General features: G+C 61.5%; 1 protein-coding gene across 11 annotated transcripts in view; it reads right to left on the reverse strand.

Moving 5' to 3' along the window:
- ZFR2 (zinc finger RNA binding protein 2) overlaps positions 1-15,381 on the reverse strand; it is a 44,175-nt gene that overhangs the window by 2,025 nt on the left and 26,769 nt on the right. For 6 of the 11 annotated variants that reach the window (XM_034657515.1, XM_034657522.1, XM_034657513.1 and 3 more), the window contains 9 exons: positions 14,703-14,835; positions 13,862-14,052; positions 11,594-11,765; positions 8,920-9,055; positions 7,377-7,474; positions 6,835-6,930; positions 5,291-5,402; positions 4,640-4,737; positions 602-747 (listed from right to left, as the gene is read on the reverse strand). In XM_034657515.1, coding sequence (XP_034513406.1) covers positions 602-747; positions 4,640-4,737; positions 5,291-5,402; positions 6,835-6,930; positions 7,377-7,474; positions 8,920-9,055; positions 11,594-11,765; positions 13,862-14,052; positions 14,703-14,835 — 1,182 coding nt within the window. Of the gene's footprint in view, positions 1-601; positions 748-2,832; positions 3,946-4,639; positions 4,738-5,290; positions 5,403-6,834; positions 6,931-7,376; positions 7,475-8,919; positions 9,056-11,593; positions 11,766-13,861; positions 14,053-14,702; positions 14,836-15,381 lie in introns of those variants that run through there. The other 5 variants (XM_034657514.1, XM_034657520.1, XM_034657518.1 and 2 more) reach the window with 5 other exon arrangements.

Genomic DNA, 15,381 nt, shown 5'->3' on the forward strand with positions numbered 1-15,381 from the left:
AGGGTCCCTTCCTTTCTAGGGCCGGAACGTGTTCCATGTGTGGATGGACTGCACTGTGTTTGCCCTTCATCCATCGATGGACATGTGGGTCGTGTCCACCCTTTGGCTGCTGTGGCTGACACTGCTGGTATCATGGGGCTGCAAATACCCCTATGTCTCCCAATAGTTTTGTTTTTTTTTTTTTTTTTGCAGAACTTGAGCAGACATAAACGGGCACTACCCCCCAACCCAGGCTGACTTCTCCAGTGTAGGAGAAACACGGGTCCTCTGGCTTGTCCGCTAGGCAGAGTCTTTCTTGGCTTACCTGAAATACCTTCTCGTCCCAGCAGCCAAGCTAAGGGGCGGCCAGGGAGAGCGTGGAGCCAGCGTTTCCCCACCCAGGCCATCCAGAGCTGCCAAGCCTTTGGAGATGTTCCCTCTGCCACTGGGTGGGACTTATTTTGGACCAGGGACACGGTGGGTTTTCCTCGCTGTCAGTGTTACCAGTGACTCTTGGAGGGAGTTGGCAGGTCTGCCCTTCCATTTTTGTCTTTCGTGGACTGCCTGCCAGGTTCAGCTCCAGCCTTGCCCACACTGCCCGCGTCATCCCTCCCACACTCACCGCCGTCTCCTAGCAACGGGGCTCGCCTGCCAGCATCCTGCAGCCTGAGGTCTAAGGATGCTTCTCCGGCGCCTGGTCTCACTTGGTCTTGTGTCTGCCTGCCCACCACCGGCTTGCTCTGGGGTCCTCTGCTGGTGGGAAGACGGCTGGAGGGGGAAGATCAGAAGCAACTGCTCTTCGGGCTTGCAGGGAGCTCAGTTGCCCAGACGTTTCATCCATCTGGACCCAGGGCTTCGCAAACCAACTGCTTGATTTTTTTGGAGTTGCTAGGGGGGAAGATTTAGCTCCCTGTCAACAGGGTTGGTTCTAGACCACCTGGTGGTGAGGATACCCTCCATCTTCCCCAGGAGCCAGGGGTAGGCCTGGTGAACAGTGGGATATGGAGTTTCCCAGAGCTGTCCCTGCCAGAAACTGCATGCGGGTCATCAGCAGGGACACGGGGCTTTCCACGAAGGTGTGGCTGTGATGGTCACAGCTGCCAAGTCCTCACCCTGGAGGCCAAGCCATCCTCTATGCCCTTCGTCCTGTTGCTCCTGCCTTAGCTGAAGCCTCTTGCCCAAACCATTACAACAGTTTCCTGGGATAAGATGGCAACAAACAGCGTCCTCCCAGCCAGGAGGCACGGTTCTCTGACAGTGAGACTCATCTCTGGGTGTCAGGGCATGGGTTCAAGCATTTAACACATTTATTGGGCGACTACTATGTACTTGGTCTGCTCTAGACTTGGGGATACCATGGTGAGTAAAGCGGGTACACTCCCTGCCCACAGAGAATTCACATCCCTGGGGGAGGGCAGGGAACATGTGATTTTATTAATCAGTGGTACGTGGTGTCTAGAAAATGAATGTGGTTATGTGACAGGGGGAGGTGGTCAAGGAGTATTTGAGGAGGTGACATCTGGGCCGAGACCCGAGGGAAGGGAGGCGTCGCTGGCCATATAGGTCAGGGAAGAGCTTACGAGGTAGTGGGAACAGCATGTGTAAAGGCCCTGGGGTAAGAACAGGTTTGGCTGGTGTGAGAACAGCAGAGGCTGGTGGGTCTGAAGTGGAGTTATGGAGAGGTTGGCAGATGGACTTTTGTGGGGCTTTGTTGGGATTTGGGGTTTCATCCCGAGCTCCTACGGCGGCAGGAGTGAAGCAGCACATGGACCACTGTGATGACGGGCAGAAGTGGGGCCGACGGCACTTCCTGGTGGCTCGAACTGGAGCACAAAGGAACCCAGGAGGACTCCCCAGTGGTGGTGGTGAGCCTGGGGAGCTGGTTGAACGGCAGAGCCAGCGACAGATGCAGAGGGAGGGGGCGGGGTGAAGCTCCGCTGTAGGAGGAGAATGTCAGGACCGCCCCGTGACCCATCTGTGGCTGCAGCCAGGACCAGCCGAGGGGCTGGCTCTGACTCCTAGGTGTTGGCAGGGTGCCCGCAGGAGGCAAGGGGCCACTCCCCCCAGAGGCAGAGGACAGCGGCCTGCCCTCCCGGGGAGGCGGTAGTGGTTAGGCAGGGCCCAGCTGCTTCCAGTTTCCAGTAGATAATGTGCCTGCTAGGAGGAGGCCTGGCTTCGTCGGCCCGAGGGGCGGATGGTCCCCTGGCCCAGCTCTGACAAGGGGGTCCTGGCATCTCCCTGCCCTGCTCTGCGTGTGTCCCAACCATGCTCTGACACATGCCACTCCCACTGAACACCCATGCCTCCTGCCCTCTGCTCCCCTCCCTGCCGCCTGCACCATTGCCTGGGGACGCCCTGGGGGCTTGAAGCTACGTGACCAAGTCTCCCCATGTGACCCCCTCTCCCCTCTGAGGTTTGCAATGAGCACTTGGGAAAACTCCAGGGAACTCTTGTTAGGGGACCTGCAGGTGGAGAGCCCCCCCAACTCAGCTAAGCCACCTCTTCCCCCAGGAAGCCCTCTGGGCCCCCCACCTTCCTGCTGATGGCCCCACTGTTCATTCCTGGGACCAGGCCAAGGTGGGTTCCTTGAGCAGCCGTGGGGCACGTGCAAGATGAATGCTTCTCAAGTAGGGTCCCCGGGGCACACTGGTGTGGGGATGGCCTGAGGGACCCACACGTCAGGGTACAGCCTGAAGGCAGCGCCAGCTCCTCAATACTTTTCCTCACTGCTCACACTCGTGGTCTGAATCCCAGCAGTGAGGCTGGCTGGTCAGGCGCCCCTGCTCGGAGCACTGAGGGAGTGGCGGGAGGGCCCCTCAGAGGCACCTGTACCCGGAGGGAAAGACAGCACAGTCCACACCAAAAGACATGATTTATTTACTCCCCACCCCCGCAACCCCCCGGGTACCTCAAGGAGGACGAGACATGAAGCCACACTCAGGCTGTCCCCTAAACACAGAAATGAAATTGAAGGGATCAGCCAACCACAGATGGACTTTTCCCCTTCAGGGCCACCGGGCAGCTGGGCAAAATGCCCCAGCAAAGAGGGAGGTCTGGCCAGATTGGGGGGGCTGGGCCAGGGGCGCCCCCAGGCCCGGCCCTAGGCCTGCATCGGCTGCACCCAAGTGGGAGCGAGGGCAAAGCCCAGGCCCGAACGAGAAGTGGCAGACAGCAGCGTTAGGAGAAGGCACTCAGCGGTACGGGGTCAGGGCCGCCTGTGGGTCACAGTCGTCTCTGGGGGGCCAGGCGAGCACCCAGCCTGCATCCTCACCACCACTCGGCCTTATCACCCTCCCTGAGGGTAGACACCACCCAGCTCAGGCCCTGCAGGCCTCTGGCGATGGGGGTCTCTAGGCTGGGGGTCTGGAGGGGGCGCTCCTGGCCTGGCTGTGCCCTTGGGCTTGGCCCCCACCCCCCAGCTCTCCTTGGCCTGCTTCCCCAGCCCAGACAGCCCAGCCCCTCAGCAGGATTTCAAGTCCACACACAGCTTCGGTACCCAAAGGAAGTGCTTCGGGAAACCCACAGGCTTAGGCCACAGGGTGAGTGTAAAGCAAGAGAGAGACACCAGGGTTTACCATCACTGGGCCCGCACCTTCTACCCGCCGTAGGGGCCTCGGGGTGGGGACAGGGCGGCCCCAGGCAGGTCTCGTTCCCCGGTAACGTGGTTTCGCTGGGAATTTAAACACAAGTGTTTTTAAAGAAACCCCCAGAGCGTTCCTGGAAAGGAAAACACGACGGTCCGACGTTAGGATGAATCTGGGGAATCACATGCAGGGGTGAGGCTGCTCAGGCGGGCCCCTCTCCGCCCAGCCGGCCCTGCTTCCTCTGGACTTCGTCCTCGAGGGCTGCACCCGCCTCCCGCAGCCTCTTGCGACAGCGCGGCCCCGGCCTGCTCCTGGGGGGCGGCAGACGCTCCATGCCCAGGACCGCGTGGATCTGCCGGAACGCCAACAAGCGCAGAGCGTGCTGGGGGCAGACAGCAGGTCAGCGCCCTCCTGCCGCACCCCGCTCGCCCCGCGCCCACAGCCCAGCGCGGACGCGGCGCTCCGTGCGTCCTCCACCACAGGCTTCCCGCGACGGCGCAGCTCAGCGCACACTCAGGCGTGCAGCTGGGTGGGGGGCTCGCTGGGGCCAGCGGATGGCAGCATGCTTCCAGGACGCCCCTCGGGGCATCAGCCCCTGCCAGCCTCTCTACGGGGACCCCAAACCCTGCATCTCCCACGCGCCCCTGATCCTGAGCTACTTGGCGCTTCCTGTTAGGGGCATCTCGTAAGCTCCAGGCCCGATGTGGTTTCAGGGCCGCTGGGAGAGCTTATAAATAAACTTGCCAGCAAAAGGGAAACCACAGCCGGGGGCTCTGCTGCGGTGCGTGGGGCTGGCTGTGCCAGTCACGCTGGAGGCCACAGCTGGGTGTTTGCGCCCCACGCGGTGGGGGCTAGGGGCGCCCAGGAAAGTCCCAGCCAGCAAGGCCCCAGGTGTGCGCCTCCTCCCGTGGCTGCTTCGGCCCTGAGCCGGGCTCTCCCACCCCTGGGAGCAGTCCTGTCACCCACAGGCCGCCCATCTCTGCAAAGGGAAGGAGAGGGGGAGGGGGAGCCCCAGACCATTTCCAGGACCTGGGGGCCACCCCCGCCTGTGGAGCCACAGAGGCCAGCTGTCCTACCTGGGCATTGGCCGTGATGTCCTCGCGCTGCTGGGGGGTCATGGACCCGAGGACGTCCCTCTGGTCTCTCTCGCAGGGATCCTGGAGCCCGGGCCCATCTTGGGAGGGAAGGTGGGGGCCGCAATGGAGAGAGCAGCCCAGTGAGAGACTGCCACGCTGTGGGGCAATGCGGGGGCCTGGGCAGGTCCCACGGGGTCTGTCCCTGCGCCCCCCCCCAACGTGCACCGTGTGACTGCACAGATGGGCTCGCGGCATTGCCTCTGCTCTCCCTTAACTTGCTACCATCCAGCGTCACTAGAACCGGGAAACCCCATTTCTGCATCTAATAGCTCAGCCGTGGGGTGTGCGGGGTCTCCCGTTGGCAGCGGTAAAATGCGCCCTGCCAACACCTCTGCCTACAGCCCATTCCCTGTGTTGCTGGCTGTTTCCTTCTGCAAGAGTCCCGGGGCTCTCCAGAAAGGGCAGGTGAGCCCCCAAGAACCAGGGTGCCCCAGGCCGGGCTCCTCTCCTGCCCCAACACGCCCGTCCCGCTCTCCTCCATGGGCACAGCTGTCTGTCCCACCCGCTCTCCCGTCTGCCTTGGACAGTGTTCCCGAGTGAGTGTAAGCCACGTGAGCTCACACTCTGGGTTCCACAGCCAGCGGGACTGACCTGTCAGGAGTGTCCCCGAGGCCACACACTCCAGGACACGCCTCATGCCGTCCCCAGGGCTGAGGGGCCCCATCGCACTGCTCAGAGCCTTCTCCGCCAGCAGCTCCATGGCCTGGGCCGGGTGGGGACAGGAGAGACATCGCGCCTTGGGGGAGAGCCCTCGGGCCAGCTGGCCTCGCGCCCCGAGAGACCAGGAGGGAGCGAGAGCAGCAATGCGGGGCTGGGTGGGGTCTCAGGGGACCCTGGGCTTCTTCCCGCAGGCCCACCCACCCTTGCATTTCTTTTTTTTTTTTTTTCAAAGATTTTTTATTTATTTACTTGACAGAGAGAGACAGCCAGAGAGAGAGGGAACACAGGCAGGGGGAGTGGGAGAGGAAGAAGCAGGCTCCCAGCAGAGGAGCCCAATGTGGGACTTGATCCCTGAATGCCGGGATCACACCCTGAGCCGAAGGCAGACACCTAACGACTGTGCTACCCAGGCGCCCCCACCCTTGCATTTCTGGAGAGGAGGGGGGTCCCTGGAGCCTCGCCTCCCGCCTCCCCAGGTCTGGCTGCGCGCAGGTCCTTCACTCTCCGCCTCCGATTCCTCATGGGCAAATCCCCAACACAGTGACACTGCGAGCTGGCGTCCCGAGGATTAAAAGAACCGCTGTCTGTGACCCTCGTGCACTTAGCTGGGGTCCCAACCACTGAGCTCCTCTGACATGCCCCCCCAGGGAGCTACCCTGCCTGGAGGGGTCCTGTGGGCAGGACCATGGCGCACACTATCTTGGGGGTGCTTCCAGATCTACAGGGCAACGTCAGAGTGGACCCCGTGTCCTCAAGGGGGTGGCGTCAAGAGGGGTGTCCCCGTTGGACATGGGGCAGGAAGTGGAGGCCGGGATGGTTTTGGAGACAGCCCTGTGACTAAGGCCCAGGGCGGCTGGGCCGGGGTGGGAAGGGTCTGCTTGTCTAAGAGCCCGGCTCTGGTGGGGGAGACGTGCTACCTGCAGAACTGCACGCAGAAAGCAAGCGCCCCCCAAGGTAAACGAGGGAGGGACAGACTCGGACCCGCCAACGGGTGCACAGACATGGTGTGATCCCCAAAAAAGGTGTGGGGAGGGTGCCCCAGAGAGGGCAGGGAGCTGGGGAGTCTCACAACATGGCAACTTGGGGTTTGGGGTACGGATGCCCCTGCATCTGTCTTCTCCCCTCTTCCTGATGGGCTCTGGGGCTGACTGCCAGGGGGTGTCAGAGCCATGGGGGGGTCTCCCCTTCATAGGAGGGAGGGGGCACGCCAGGTGGCCCTGAGCCTTCACGTGCTCCCTGGTTCTGTCTGCGAGGGGTGGGTTTAAGATGATGGTAGTCAAATGAGGCTGTGCTCCATAGCAGGCCTCTTCCCCGTCCCAAGGGACCCCTGAGATGCCCCCACCCCATCTACCTTTCCTGGCTGCTCAGGCTTAAGTGAGCCCCCTTTTGGAAAGCCCAGCACTGGGAAGGGGAAAGTCTGTCTCGGACAAAATGAGGCCTGTGGGGGCCATGGGGGCCGTCTGGTGCTGCCTTACCCAGTGCGGCAGGGATCCCCAGGCAGGCACACGCTGGCAGAGGTCACGCAGGACCCTGAGGACAATCACACATGTCTGTAGGCCGCTGGCTCGAGCCTTTGGGGGAAGAAGTACACCATCAGCTCAGGGAGCCACGTGGGCGAGGCCCCGGGAACAAGGGTTGATGCTCAGGGCCGTGAGCCGGGCCCAGGAGGGACTCCGGGGGACAGCACAGGCCGGCTGGCCTTGAGGATGCCACCTGGGAGCGGAGTCCACTCCCCAAAAGGGCCAGGCCAACTGAAACGGCCCAATTTGGAGCCCCTGGTATGGGCCATTGGGTGGCTGCGGGGCCACAGCGTCCCCACGCCCGGAGCAGCGAGCCCTCTGCTCACGTTCCTGACACAAGTGTCGGGATCGTGCTTGGCGAGGAGACACGGGCCAACTGGCCAGCCAGGAAGCCGCCGTGCACACGGCTGCCCTTCCTGGTTGTACCTGGAGCCTGCTTCCCTGAGCAGAGGGACAGACCTACGTGCCCCCCCGCCCCACCTGCCCTTGCCCCTGACCTGGAACCACTTGGCGTGGCGGAGGGCAGCCAGTGACTGGACGCACTTCTCTGGGCTCAGGACGTCGCCTGGGTCGGACAGAGGCACCTGCATTCCCTCTAGAAGGAAAGGGCGTGTGGGCACCGGGCCCCTTCCCTCTCCTCCCGCCTCCATGGACCACGGGGCCCAGCCCCTCAGGTCTCTGCAAGGTACCGGGCTCCAGGACACTGCAAGGACCAGAGAAGTCATTTCTCTGCAAATCCTCTCCCTCTGCGGTTGCGAGCTTCCATGAGGACAGAGTGCCTTCCACGCCCACTCCCGTGGTGAGCAAATTACAGTTTGGATGGGAAAGTATGAATGAAGCCAGATTTCCAGACACTTCCGAGTGCATCACCACAAGGGAGAAAGTGGGTCAGATTCCAAGAGGCGCCATCATCGATGGCGAAGGCCCAGAGTCTGGGAGAGACGCAGGTGCCTTTTCCTGCCTGCTTACTACTGCCTCACGCTCCCCTCCTCGTTCCAGGAGGCCCCGGATCACAAAGGTCCCGCAGTGGAACTGAGTGACACTTGTGCATAAACGTCCCCATGTGTGGGTCATGGGCCAACCCCTCCTTCAGGCTGAGATGGAGTCAGCAGCGGTGTGTCTGTGAGGAGGGGCTTTTAAAGCTCCCCTCCGGTGACAGCCAGCCGGGGCCTGGCCCCCTGTGTAGGGAGTGGGGGGCAGGAGGACACAGAGGGGTTCCCTCCAGGCAGCCCAGTTTAGCGGCCTTGGACCACTCACACTTCCCCATGTGCCCAGTCCGCCCCTTGTTTGTGTGTTTGAGCAAAGCCTCGCGGGGCCTTCCGCTAGAATTTAAATGATGATGTTTTATCCCCCGTGTTTATTTTTTAGATGACGATGACAACTGGTAACGTTTTCAAGGTTACCACTCTTGTTCAAGGGTGCCATTCTTAAAAAATTTAACTGACAAAAATGAACTGATTTAAAGAAAAACGTTAGATGTTGGTGGCCCTCTGCTATGACAAAATAATCATGAAGAAGGCTCGAGAATGACTGGAGTTTGGAAGACAGTCATGGGGGCTGTTGTGGGAGGTTCTGTGACTCCCAGAGGCCCGTGGCGTGCTCCTGGCTGCTGGACTTCACCGTGCGGCCATGACTCGAGACCCTCGCTGCCCGCGGGCCTGGCCCAGCACCCTGCCCACTCGCTCGGACAATGCCAACACGCCTCAAGTCCCCTGAGCCCCACGTCCCACACGAGAGGCCTTGGGACCCACGCAGTCAGCTGTGGCCCCTGCTACACAGACCCACAGAATCAACTGAGCCCTGGGGACCCGGCCCAGCTGGTCTCCCCTGGGTGGAGAGCAGGTGCCTCTGCTGGCCTGGAGGCAAGGGGCGGATGATGGTGCTGCAAGCCCGAGGTGGGTGCCCCGGAGCTCAGCACAGCCCACGAAGTGCCAGAAGGTTGCTGGCTGTGGCCCCCACCCCATCAGCACTCGGGCAGATGCTGCCCTCAGCCACCAGGGGGTGTGAGGCGTGGGGCGGGAGAGAAGGGCCTGGCCGCACCTTGGTCCATGGAAGGGTCCTCCCGCATCAGGGGCGAGGTGATGGACACAGTGACCCTCACCCTGGGCTCCTCGCAGGAGGAAATGATGATGTCTTCGGAGTCGGAGGAGACCTCGTACTTGTCTTCTGTCACCATCTGTGAGGTGCAAATGCAACACGAGTCCGTGTCACCCCAGCTGAGAAGCACGGGTAAACAAGCAAGGGTGTGGTCGAGTGCTGGGCCCCGTGCTGGGCACCTGGGACTGCCAAGGGACAGAGACGTAGACCCCACCCTGAGGGAGCTCACGTACACAGCAACGTGTATAGATAACCGATCATGCACATAGGTGCCTTCATATGTAAAGAATCCCCGCAGCTCAATAACAAGACCAGCAATCCAATTGTAAAAACAAACCGGTGAGTCACATAACCAGTAGCGTGCAGAAACGAAACGGAAATGACCCTCCTTATGCAACAGAATTACTCCCACGGTAAGAAAAAAGCAAACTGAAACTATAATGAGGTACCGTCATCACCCGGGAGGACGGGCCTCAAGAAGTCTGAGGCGCAGCGGGGCTGGCAAACCCAGGCATCTGTAAACTGCTGGTGGAGGCTGACTGGGCAACATTTACCAGAAACGTCTGGCCTCACGTTTTTGGCCGGCAATTCTACCCCGGGGATAAGCTCTCATGTGCGTACGAGCTTATCTTCTCGCTGGAAACGACCTGAATGTCCAACTACATGGAAAGGCCCCTCAAGTCGTGAATGAACAGCCACGAAATGCTCGTCAGCCGCACAACACAGCGACACTCCCTGAGGATGCCCGCGCTGCGGTTTGGGCACAACAGGGGCGAAGGGGCAGAACCATGGACCGCAGCTGCCTCCAGGCAAGACCCAGGCCCCCTCTGGCCGTGGTTGCCACCCCTCACCTGCCACAGGGGCCCAGGCCCGGCCCCCGCCCCTCACTGGGAGGTAGCCTGAGCGGGTCACCCGCACAAGCGGGAACCCCGGGGAGGCTCCGGAACCAAGGCGGGTTTGTGCGCTGCCTCCTGCCCGGAGAGGCCTTACTGCGTCCCTCCCTTGTTCTGAAGTCTCTGAACGCCTGGCCAGGGCACCCCCGAGCTGGCGTGGAGCTTCAGGCAGCTGTCTCTGCACCCCTAGAAATGCTCTCTGCCCCGGCTAAGCCGTCTTTCCGCACCTGGCTGGCAGGGGGTGCCCAAGTCAGACTGCGGGTTCAAATGCTTCCCCCTCAGCTCCCTGGACTTTATGGTGCTTCACAGGCGGGGACCGGGGAGCCCCAGGATGCCTGCACACGGAGACATGCGCCCAGCACCCAGCGTCCGGCACCCTCCGACACCACCTGCACACACTCCTGAAGCCAGTCTTGGCCCTGAAACACACCCCTCTCCTGGCCGCTACCCCGTCCTGTTCAGGGCCTCCTCCTGAGGCTGCCCTGTGGGCGGCCCTGTCCAAGCTGCAGGGGTGGGGGGCACTGCCAGCTTAGCCACAGCCCGGCCTGTTTCCGTGAGGCTGCATCTGAGTCATGCTCACACCCCTGCAGTAGCTAGCAGGAAACCGTTGTGTCATGGGTGTGAAAGAAACAGCTATTTACTGATTTCTTTCAAGATTTATCTGAGAGAGACCACATGCGCTCATCTGCGAGAGTGGGGGAGAGGAGGAGCAGAGGAGGAGGGAGAGGGAGAGAGGGAACCTCAAGCAGACTCCCCACTGAGCATGGAGCCTGTCGCAGGGCTCAATCCCATGACCCCAAGGGTCATGCCCTGAGCTGAGATCAAGAGTCTGATGCTTAACCGACCGAGCCACGGAAACGAGTATTTCAATCAGCCAAGTGGGGGCACGTCACTCCTCTGCTCAAAACCCTATCTTCCCAATTCCCTGAGAACGCAGGCCTACCTGCTTGTAGGGCCTTCAGGCCTGGTATGATCCAGGCCCCCGCAAAGGCAGGTCCTTCTACATGGAACACGGCTCCCCCATCTCTCAAGGCCTCCCCTGGTCTCTAGCTCCCACCTCGAGGGCTCCATCCTGTCGGGAGGCGCGTCTCCCACCATCCTGTCTGATGGGCCTCCCCCTGCCTGCCGGGGCTCCCTCCTCAGCATCAGACTTGCAGTTCTTTACAAACGGCGCGTTGGACATCAGCTTGCTCTTCTGCTTGTTCGTGACCAGAGTGGGGGCCCCAGAGGGCGGGCCTGGGTCTGCGAGGCCCCCAGTGCTGTGTTCTCCCAGGACCAGAGACAGACACGCCCTCCACCCCAGGAACAGATTTTTTTTAACCTGAGATAATCTCATTCCTCCCCAGTCATTGGTTCTGGTGAGAACGTCCCATGACAGTCCAGAGAAGAGCCCAGGTCCCCCCTGCTGTACCTAAACTGCTTTTCACGGGGTCCTGAGGCCGCTCGTCTCCCCACCACAAAGGGCCACATGCAGTGCTCGGCTCCACTTACCCCTGTAATGGCTGGTAAGTTGGCATCCGCAGTGACAGGACACCTACATCATTTCTGAGTTTTACCCTAGACTCACTTTATAAAGGAGCCTGAAGTTCCTCCTTTCTCTCGTCAACTTTTTTATAACAACAACCCGGTCTGGGTCCGATAGCCACGTCTGTTGTTTCTTAGAATTGCTTAGAAACAAAGCCACGCCGCCTGGGGGCCACGCGCGTGGGGGCCACGGCTCTTACCGGGAGCTGCCGGGGCAGCTGCTCCGAGATGGTCCGCAGCAGGGCGCGCGTGGGCTTCTGCGAGCAGAGCAGGGTCAGCTGCACCGTCCTGTCTCCGCGCAGGAGCAGGCCCTTCGCCAGGAGGCCAACCCGCATCACGCCCTTCAGGACCCGAGCTGGGGGGGAGCCGCTGCTGTCGAGACAAGCCCGCAAACGTGTGAGACCCTCAGGGGAAGGGGGTTAGAGAAGGGGCTGTGGCCAGGGTCCCCAGCTCCTGCGCTCACGGGCTCCTTGTTGGGCCTCTGCCTCAGCTTCCCCATCTGTGAAACGGGTACACGCCTCTGGGAACAAGCCCGCCAAGCTGCACGTGCTCCTAAGGGCTGGGCGTTGTTACTCCTTCCTGATATTCCGGGTCTGAGGAAGGCCACCAATGGCCATCGCCGTGGCCCCTGGTCCTCAGCCAGCTGGCGCCACCCGCAGGGGCCCTGGGCTCTGTGTCCCATCTGTGTATTTCTTGCCAGTTTCTGGACCGACCGGACTGGGCCAGGAGGCCACCCGCAACATGCAGACAGGAGACGGCTGGACTGGGGGGAGGACCAGGGAGGGCAGAGCGCAGGGGCGGGAGTGTAGGGGAGGCTGCAAAGAGACTCAGAGGCTCGTCAATCAATCTGGATCCCAATTCACACCCACTGAAAAGCCAAACAGCCCCAAACCCAGAGCCTGAGCTCTGTGGACCCTGCTTATCTAACGCTGCTGAAGGGTTGTTGCTGAAGTGTAACGGCGCCGGGTTCTGTGAAGTCCAAACAGGAGCCCTCGCTGTGTAGGGCCGGCCCGGGCCTCTCGGACGGCTCCCTTCTAAGAGACCCCGCAGGACAGCGTGAGGGGACCACGGCTCAGGGACCCGCGACCGGCTCTCGCCGGGGCTTCACTGTTCCGTCAGCTTGCGTGGGAGAGGACCTCCGCAGTAAGCGAAACCCCCACGCTAACACGCTCTTCGCCAAGGCCGAGTGCACGTTTACCATGACGCTGTGTAAAAAACGCATTTCCGCATTTTTGAAAAAGAAAAAAGGACCTAACACATGTGACATAAATATCATGTGAAACCGTAAAGAGCAAGGTTGGTTTGATTTTTCGAGCACATGGCGGTTGCAAGGTTTGGGGAGGGGGCAGCTTGCAGCCATTTAGGGGCGGCCCTGACACGTGCCTCGTGGAGGCTGACCCACGGTCGTGGGGCCACGCGAATCTGCAGGTGCTGAGCTGAGCGCCGTGGGTGTGCGCACACGACACCCGAGACAAGCTGGAATGGGACTCTGCTATCTTGTGCGAGGGCTCCAGTGGGGACCAGAGCGCACTCGTTTCTCTACCACACCTGGGTGGAGGAGGGGCACTCTCCTGGAGGAGGCCTTAGGTTTGAGCCCAGAGGCATGCTCGCGTTAGGATGACCCCCTGGAGCTCACTCACAAGGGGCACCTGTGCGCTCCCCCAGGGCACAGATACTGCGGTACTGAGAAGCTGGCGAGTGGCACCGGCCGGACGCAAATGGGTGGACATTGCAGGATCCCTCTTGCCTGTGCGCGCGGTGTCCAGGACCGGCTGAGCCGCAGGGAAAGGAAGTGCTGTGGTGGGTGCCAGGGCAGGGGTGGGGGCACAGGGAATCTAACAGGACCGATCTCCACGTCAGGGGGTGAAAGATCTCTGGAGGCAGATGGTGGAATGAGCGCACAACGCGCGCATCCTCCGTCCGCCGGACCGTCCGCGTGAACGTGGCTAAGATGGTAAGCCTCACGGTGTATGTCAGCATCATACAAACCCCTCAACAAAGAGACGAAGCAGACACCCAGAGAGAAAGGACTTGGAAAAGCAGACTTCCTCCAGATCACAGGTGGAGGGGCCTCCCCACCCCGACAGTCACAGCGACTGGAACAGTGACTCACACGGGTACTCGGAGGCGGCATCTCCTGCTTGGGGTGGGGGGGGCCTCACTGCCCCCAGAGGAAGAGGACGGGTCAGAATCACCCTTAATCTCCATTTCACAGATGAGAAACAGACTGGTTCACCCTTCGTGAAGAACATTTCCAGACACACATTTGATAGGAAATGTCAGTTTGGGAAATGTTCTGGTCGTGTGCTGGAAAGCCCCAGAGACCTCGCAGAGCTCAAAGCCAGTAAGGGTGAGGTGCCTCTGCCCTCTGCCAGAGGGTCCAGAACCCTGACCCTCCACCCGGAGGGGGGCCTCCATGCCCCACTAAGTCAGTCCGGGCCCTGGGAATGGAGAGTGACCCCCACTACCTGTGCTCACCGCCCACGTGCTCTGGGCTCCCGGAGTTCTCCTCGGCCAGCATGTCAGACACCAGCTTGAGGGCGCGCTCCGAGTGGGAGACAGCCTTCTGCACGGCCAGGAGCTCCTCCTCCGTGGGGTAGATGGCAGCGTGCTTACACAAGATGTGCCGGTCATCACTGGACTCCAGCCGCCGCGCAGACTGCAGGGAAAGGCAGGCTCCTCACGGGCAGGCCAAGAGGCCCCGGGCGCCCGGCATGCAGGGGACAGGGTGAGTGTCAGCCCTGCTGACGCATGGCACATGCAGCACGGAGCCCTGGGGAGCCCTGGTTCAGGCTGGCTTTGGGGGTGACAGGCAAGTTGCGAAGGAAAGATAGGGACCCTGAGGCGCTGAACCTGCGAGGATGTGGGACGTGGGGCCTGTGGGCTCCCCTTCGGTGATGTCCTTACACTTCTGAGCCAGAGGCTTTTTGGCCAACCCAGCAGAGCTCTTCCCCTCAGCAAGGTGGGAACGGAAGGCTCCCATCCAAGCCCAGGCCCAGCCTGCACAGATGGAAGCTGAGGGCTCCGGAGGAAAGTGGTGACCCGGGCCTTGGAGCCGAAGGAACTCCTGTGCTGGTGGTGGGGCCTGGGGCTGGGGTTCCTGTGGGTGACCAGTGATGGGGCTGGGCTACAGCCCTCCGGCCCTGCCCGCTCCCACCCCTGGGCACCTCTTGGGGGTTTTGGTTCAAAGCCACGTTCCTCACTCCTGGAGGGTTTCAGGTCCTTCTAGTGAGGGCCTGAGGAGGTCACCTGCCCACGGGGCCTCCACCATGGAAGGCATTTTGGCACGAAGACAAGGCCACCACCCACCGGAGGTGAGCCAGCAGGCGCCCCCGGCCTGCTTGTGAGGAAAGGAGAGTGTTGGTCAGGTGGCGAGGGTGCGGGGTGCTCATCCGGGGCCTGGGACCCCTCTTCCGGGCACCTCCTACGGAGCTCGTCGCGCCTGCAGGGAACCAGGGGAACAGGCTGCTGAGCGGCTGCAAGACCCCTGGGCTGTCGTATTAGGAGCACGTGCTGCCCTGGGGCTGAGCAAGACTGGGGCTCCAGGACCACCAGAGAGGGCTGCCGCTGCCTGAGGGGGCCCCGAGAGCCCATGACATGGATCTGCCGTGCGCCAGGGAGACTGAGGCAAGGCAGGCCGGGAGGACAGAGGCCAAAGGCAACAGGTGGGGAAGGAGGGGGCAGCTGCAGCCCCAGGTCTGTCCTGGGCTTTGTTCCCCAGCTCAGACGCTGCCTAGATCTCTGTTAATCACACACCGTGTCAGAAAAGGCTTGCAAACTGCTCCAGAGGGTGAAGGAGGACAGACAAATGTGTGAGTGGTCAGGGGACACCGGGGCCAGGAGGACACAAGGAACACTAAGGTTCAGGGGAGACCAGAGGTCAGGGGACACAGGAGGTCGAGGGACACTGGGATCAGGGGACATAGGAAGTCAGAGTCGAGACAGTGGGTAAGATAGACACAGGAGGTCAGGGAACACCTGGGTCAGG

The sequence above is a fragment of the Ailuropoda melanoleuca genome, chromosome 4 (genome assembly GCF_002007445.2).
Source record: "Ailuropoda melanoleuca isolate Jingjing chromosome 4, ASM200744v2, whole genome shotgun sequence".
NCBI lineage: Eukaryota > Metazoa > Chordata > Mammalia > Carnivora > Ursidae > Ailuropoda > Ailuropoda melanoleuca.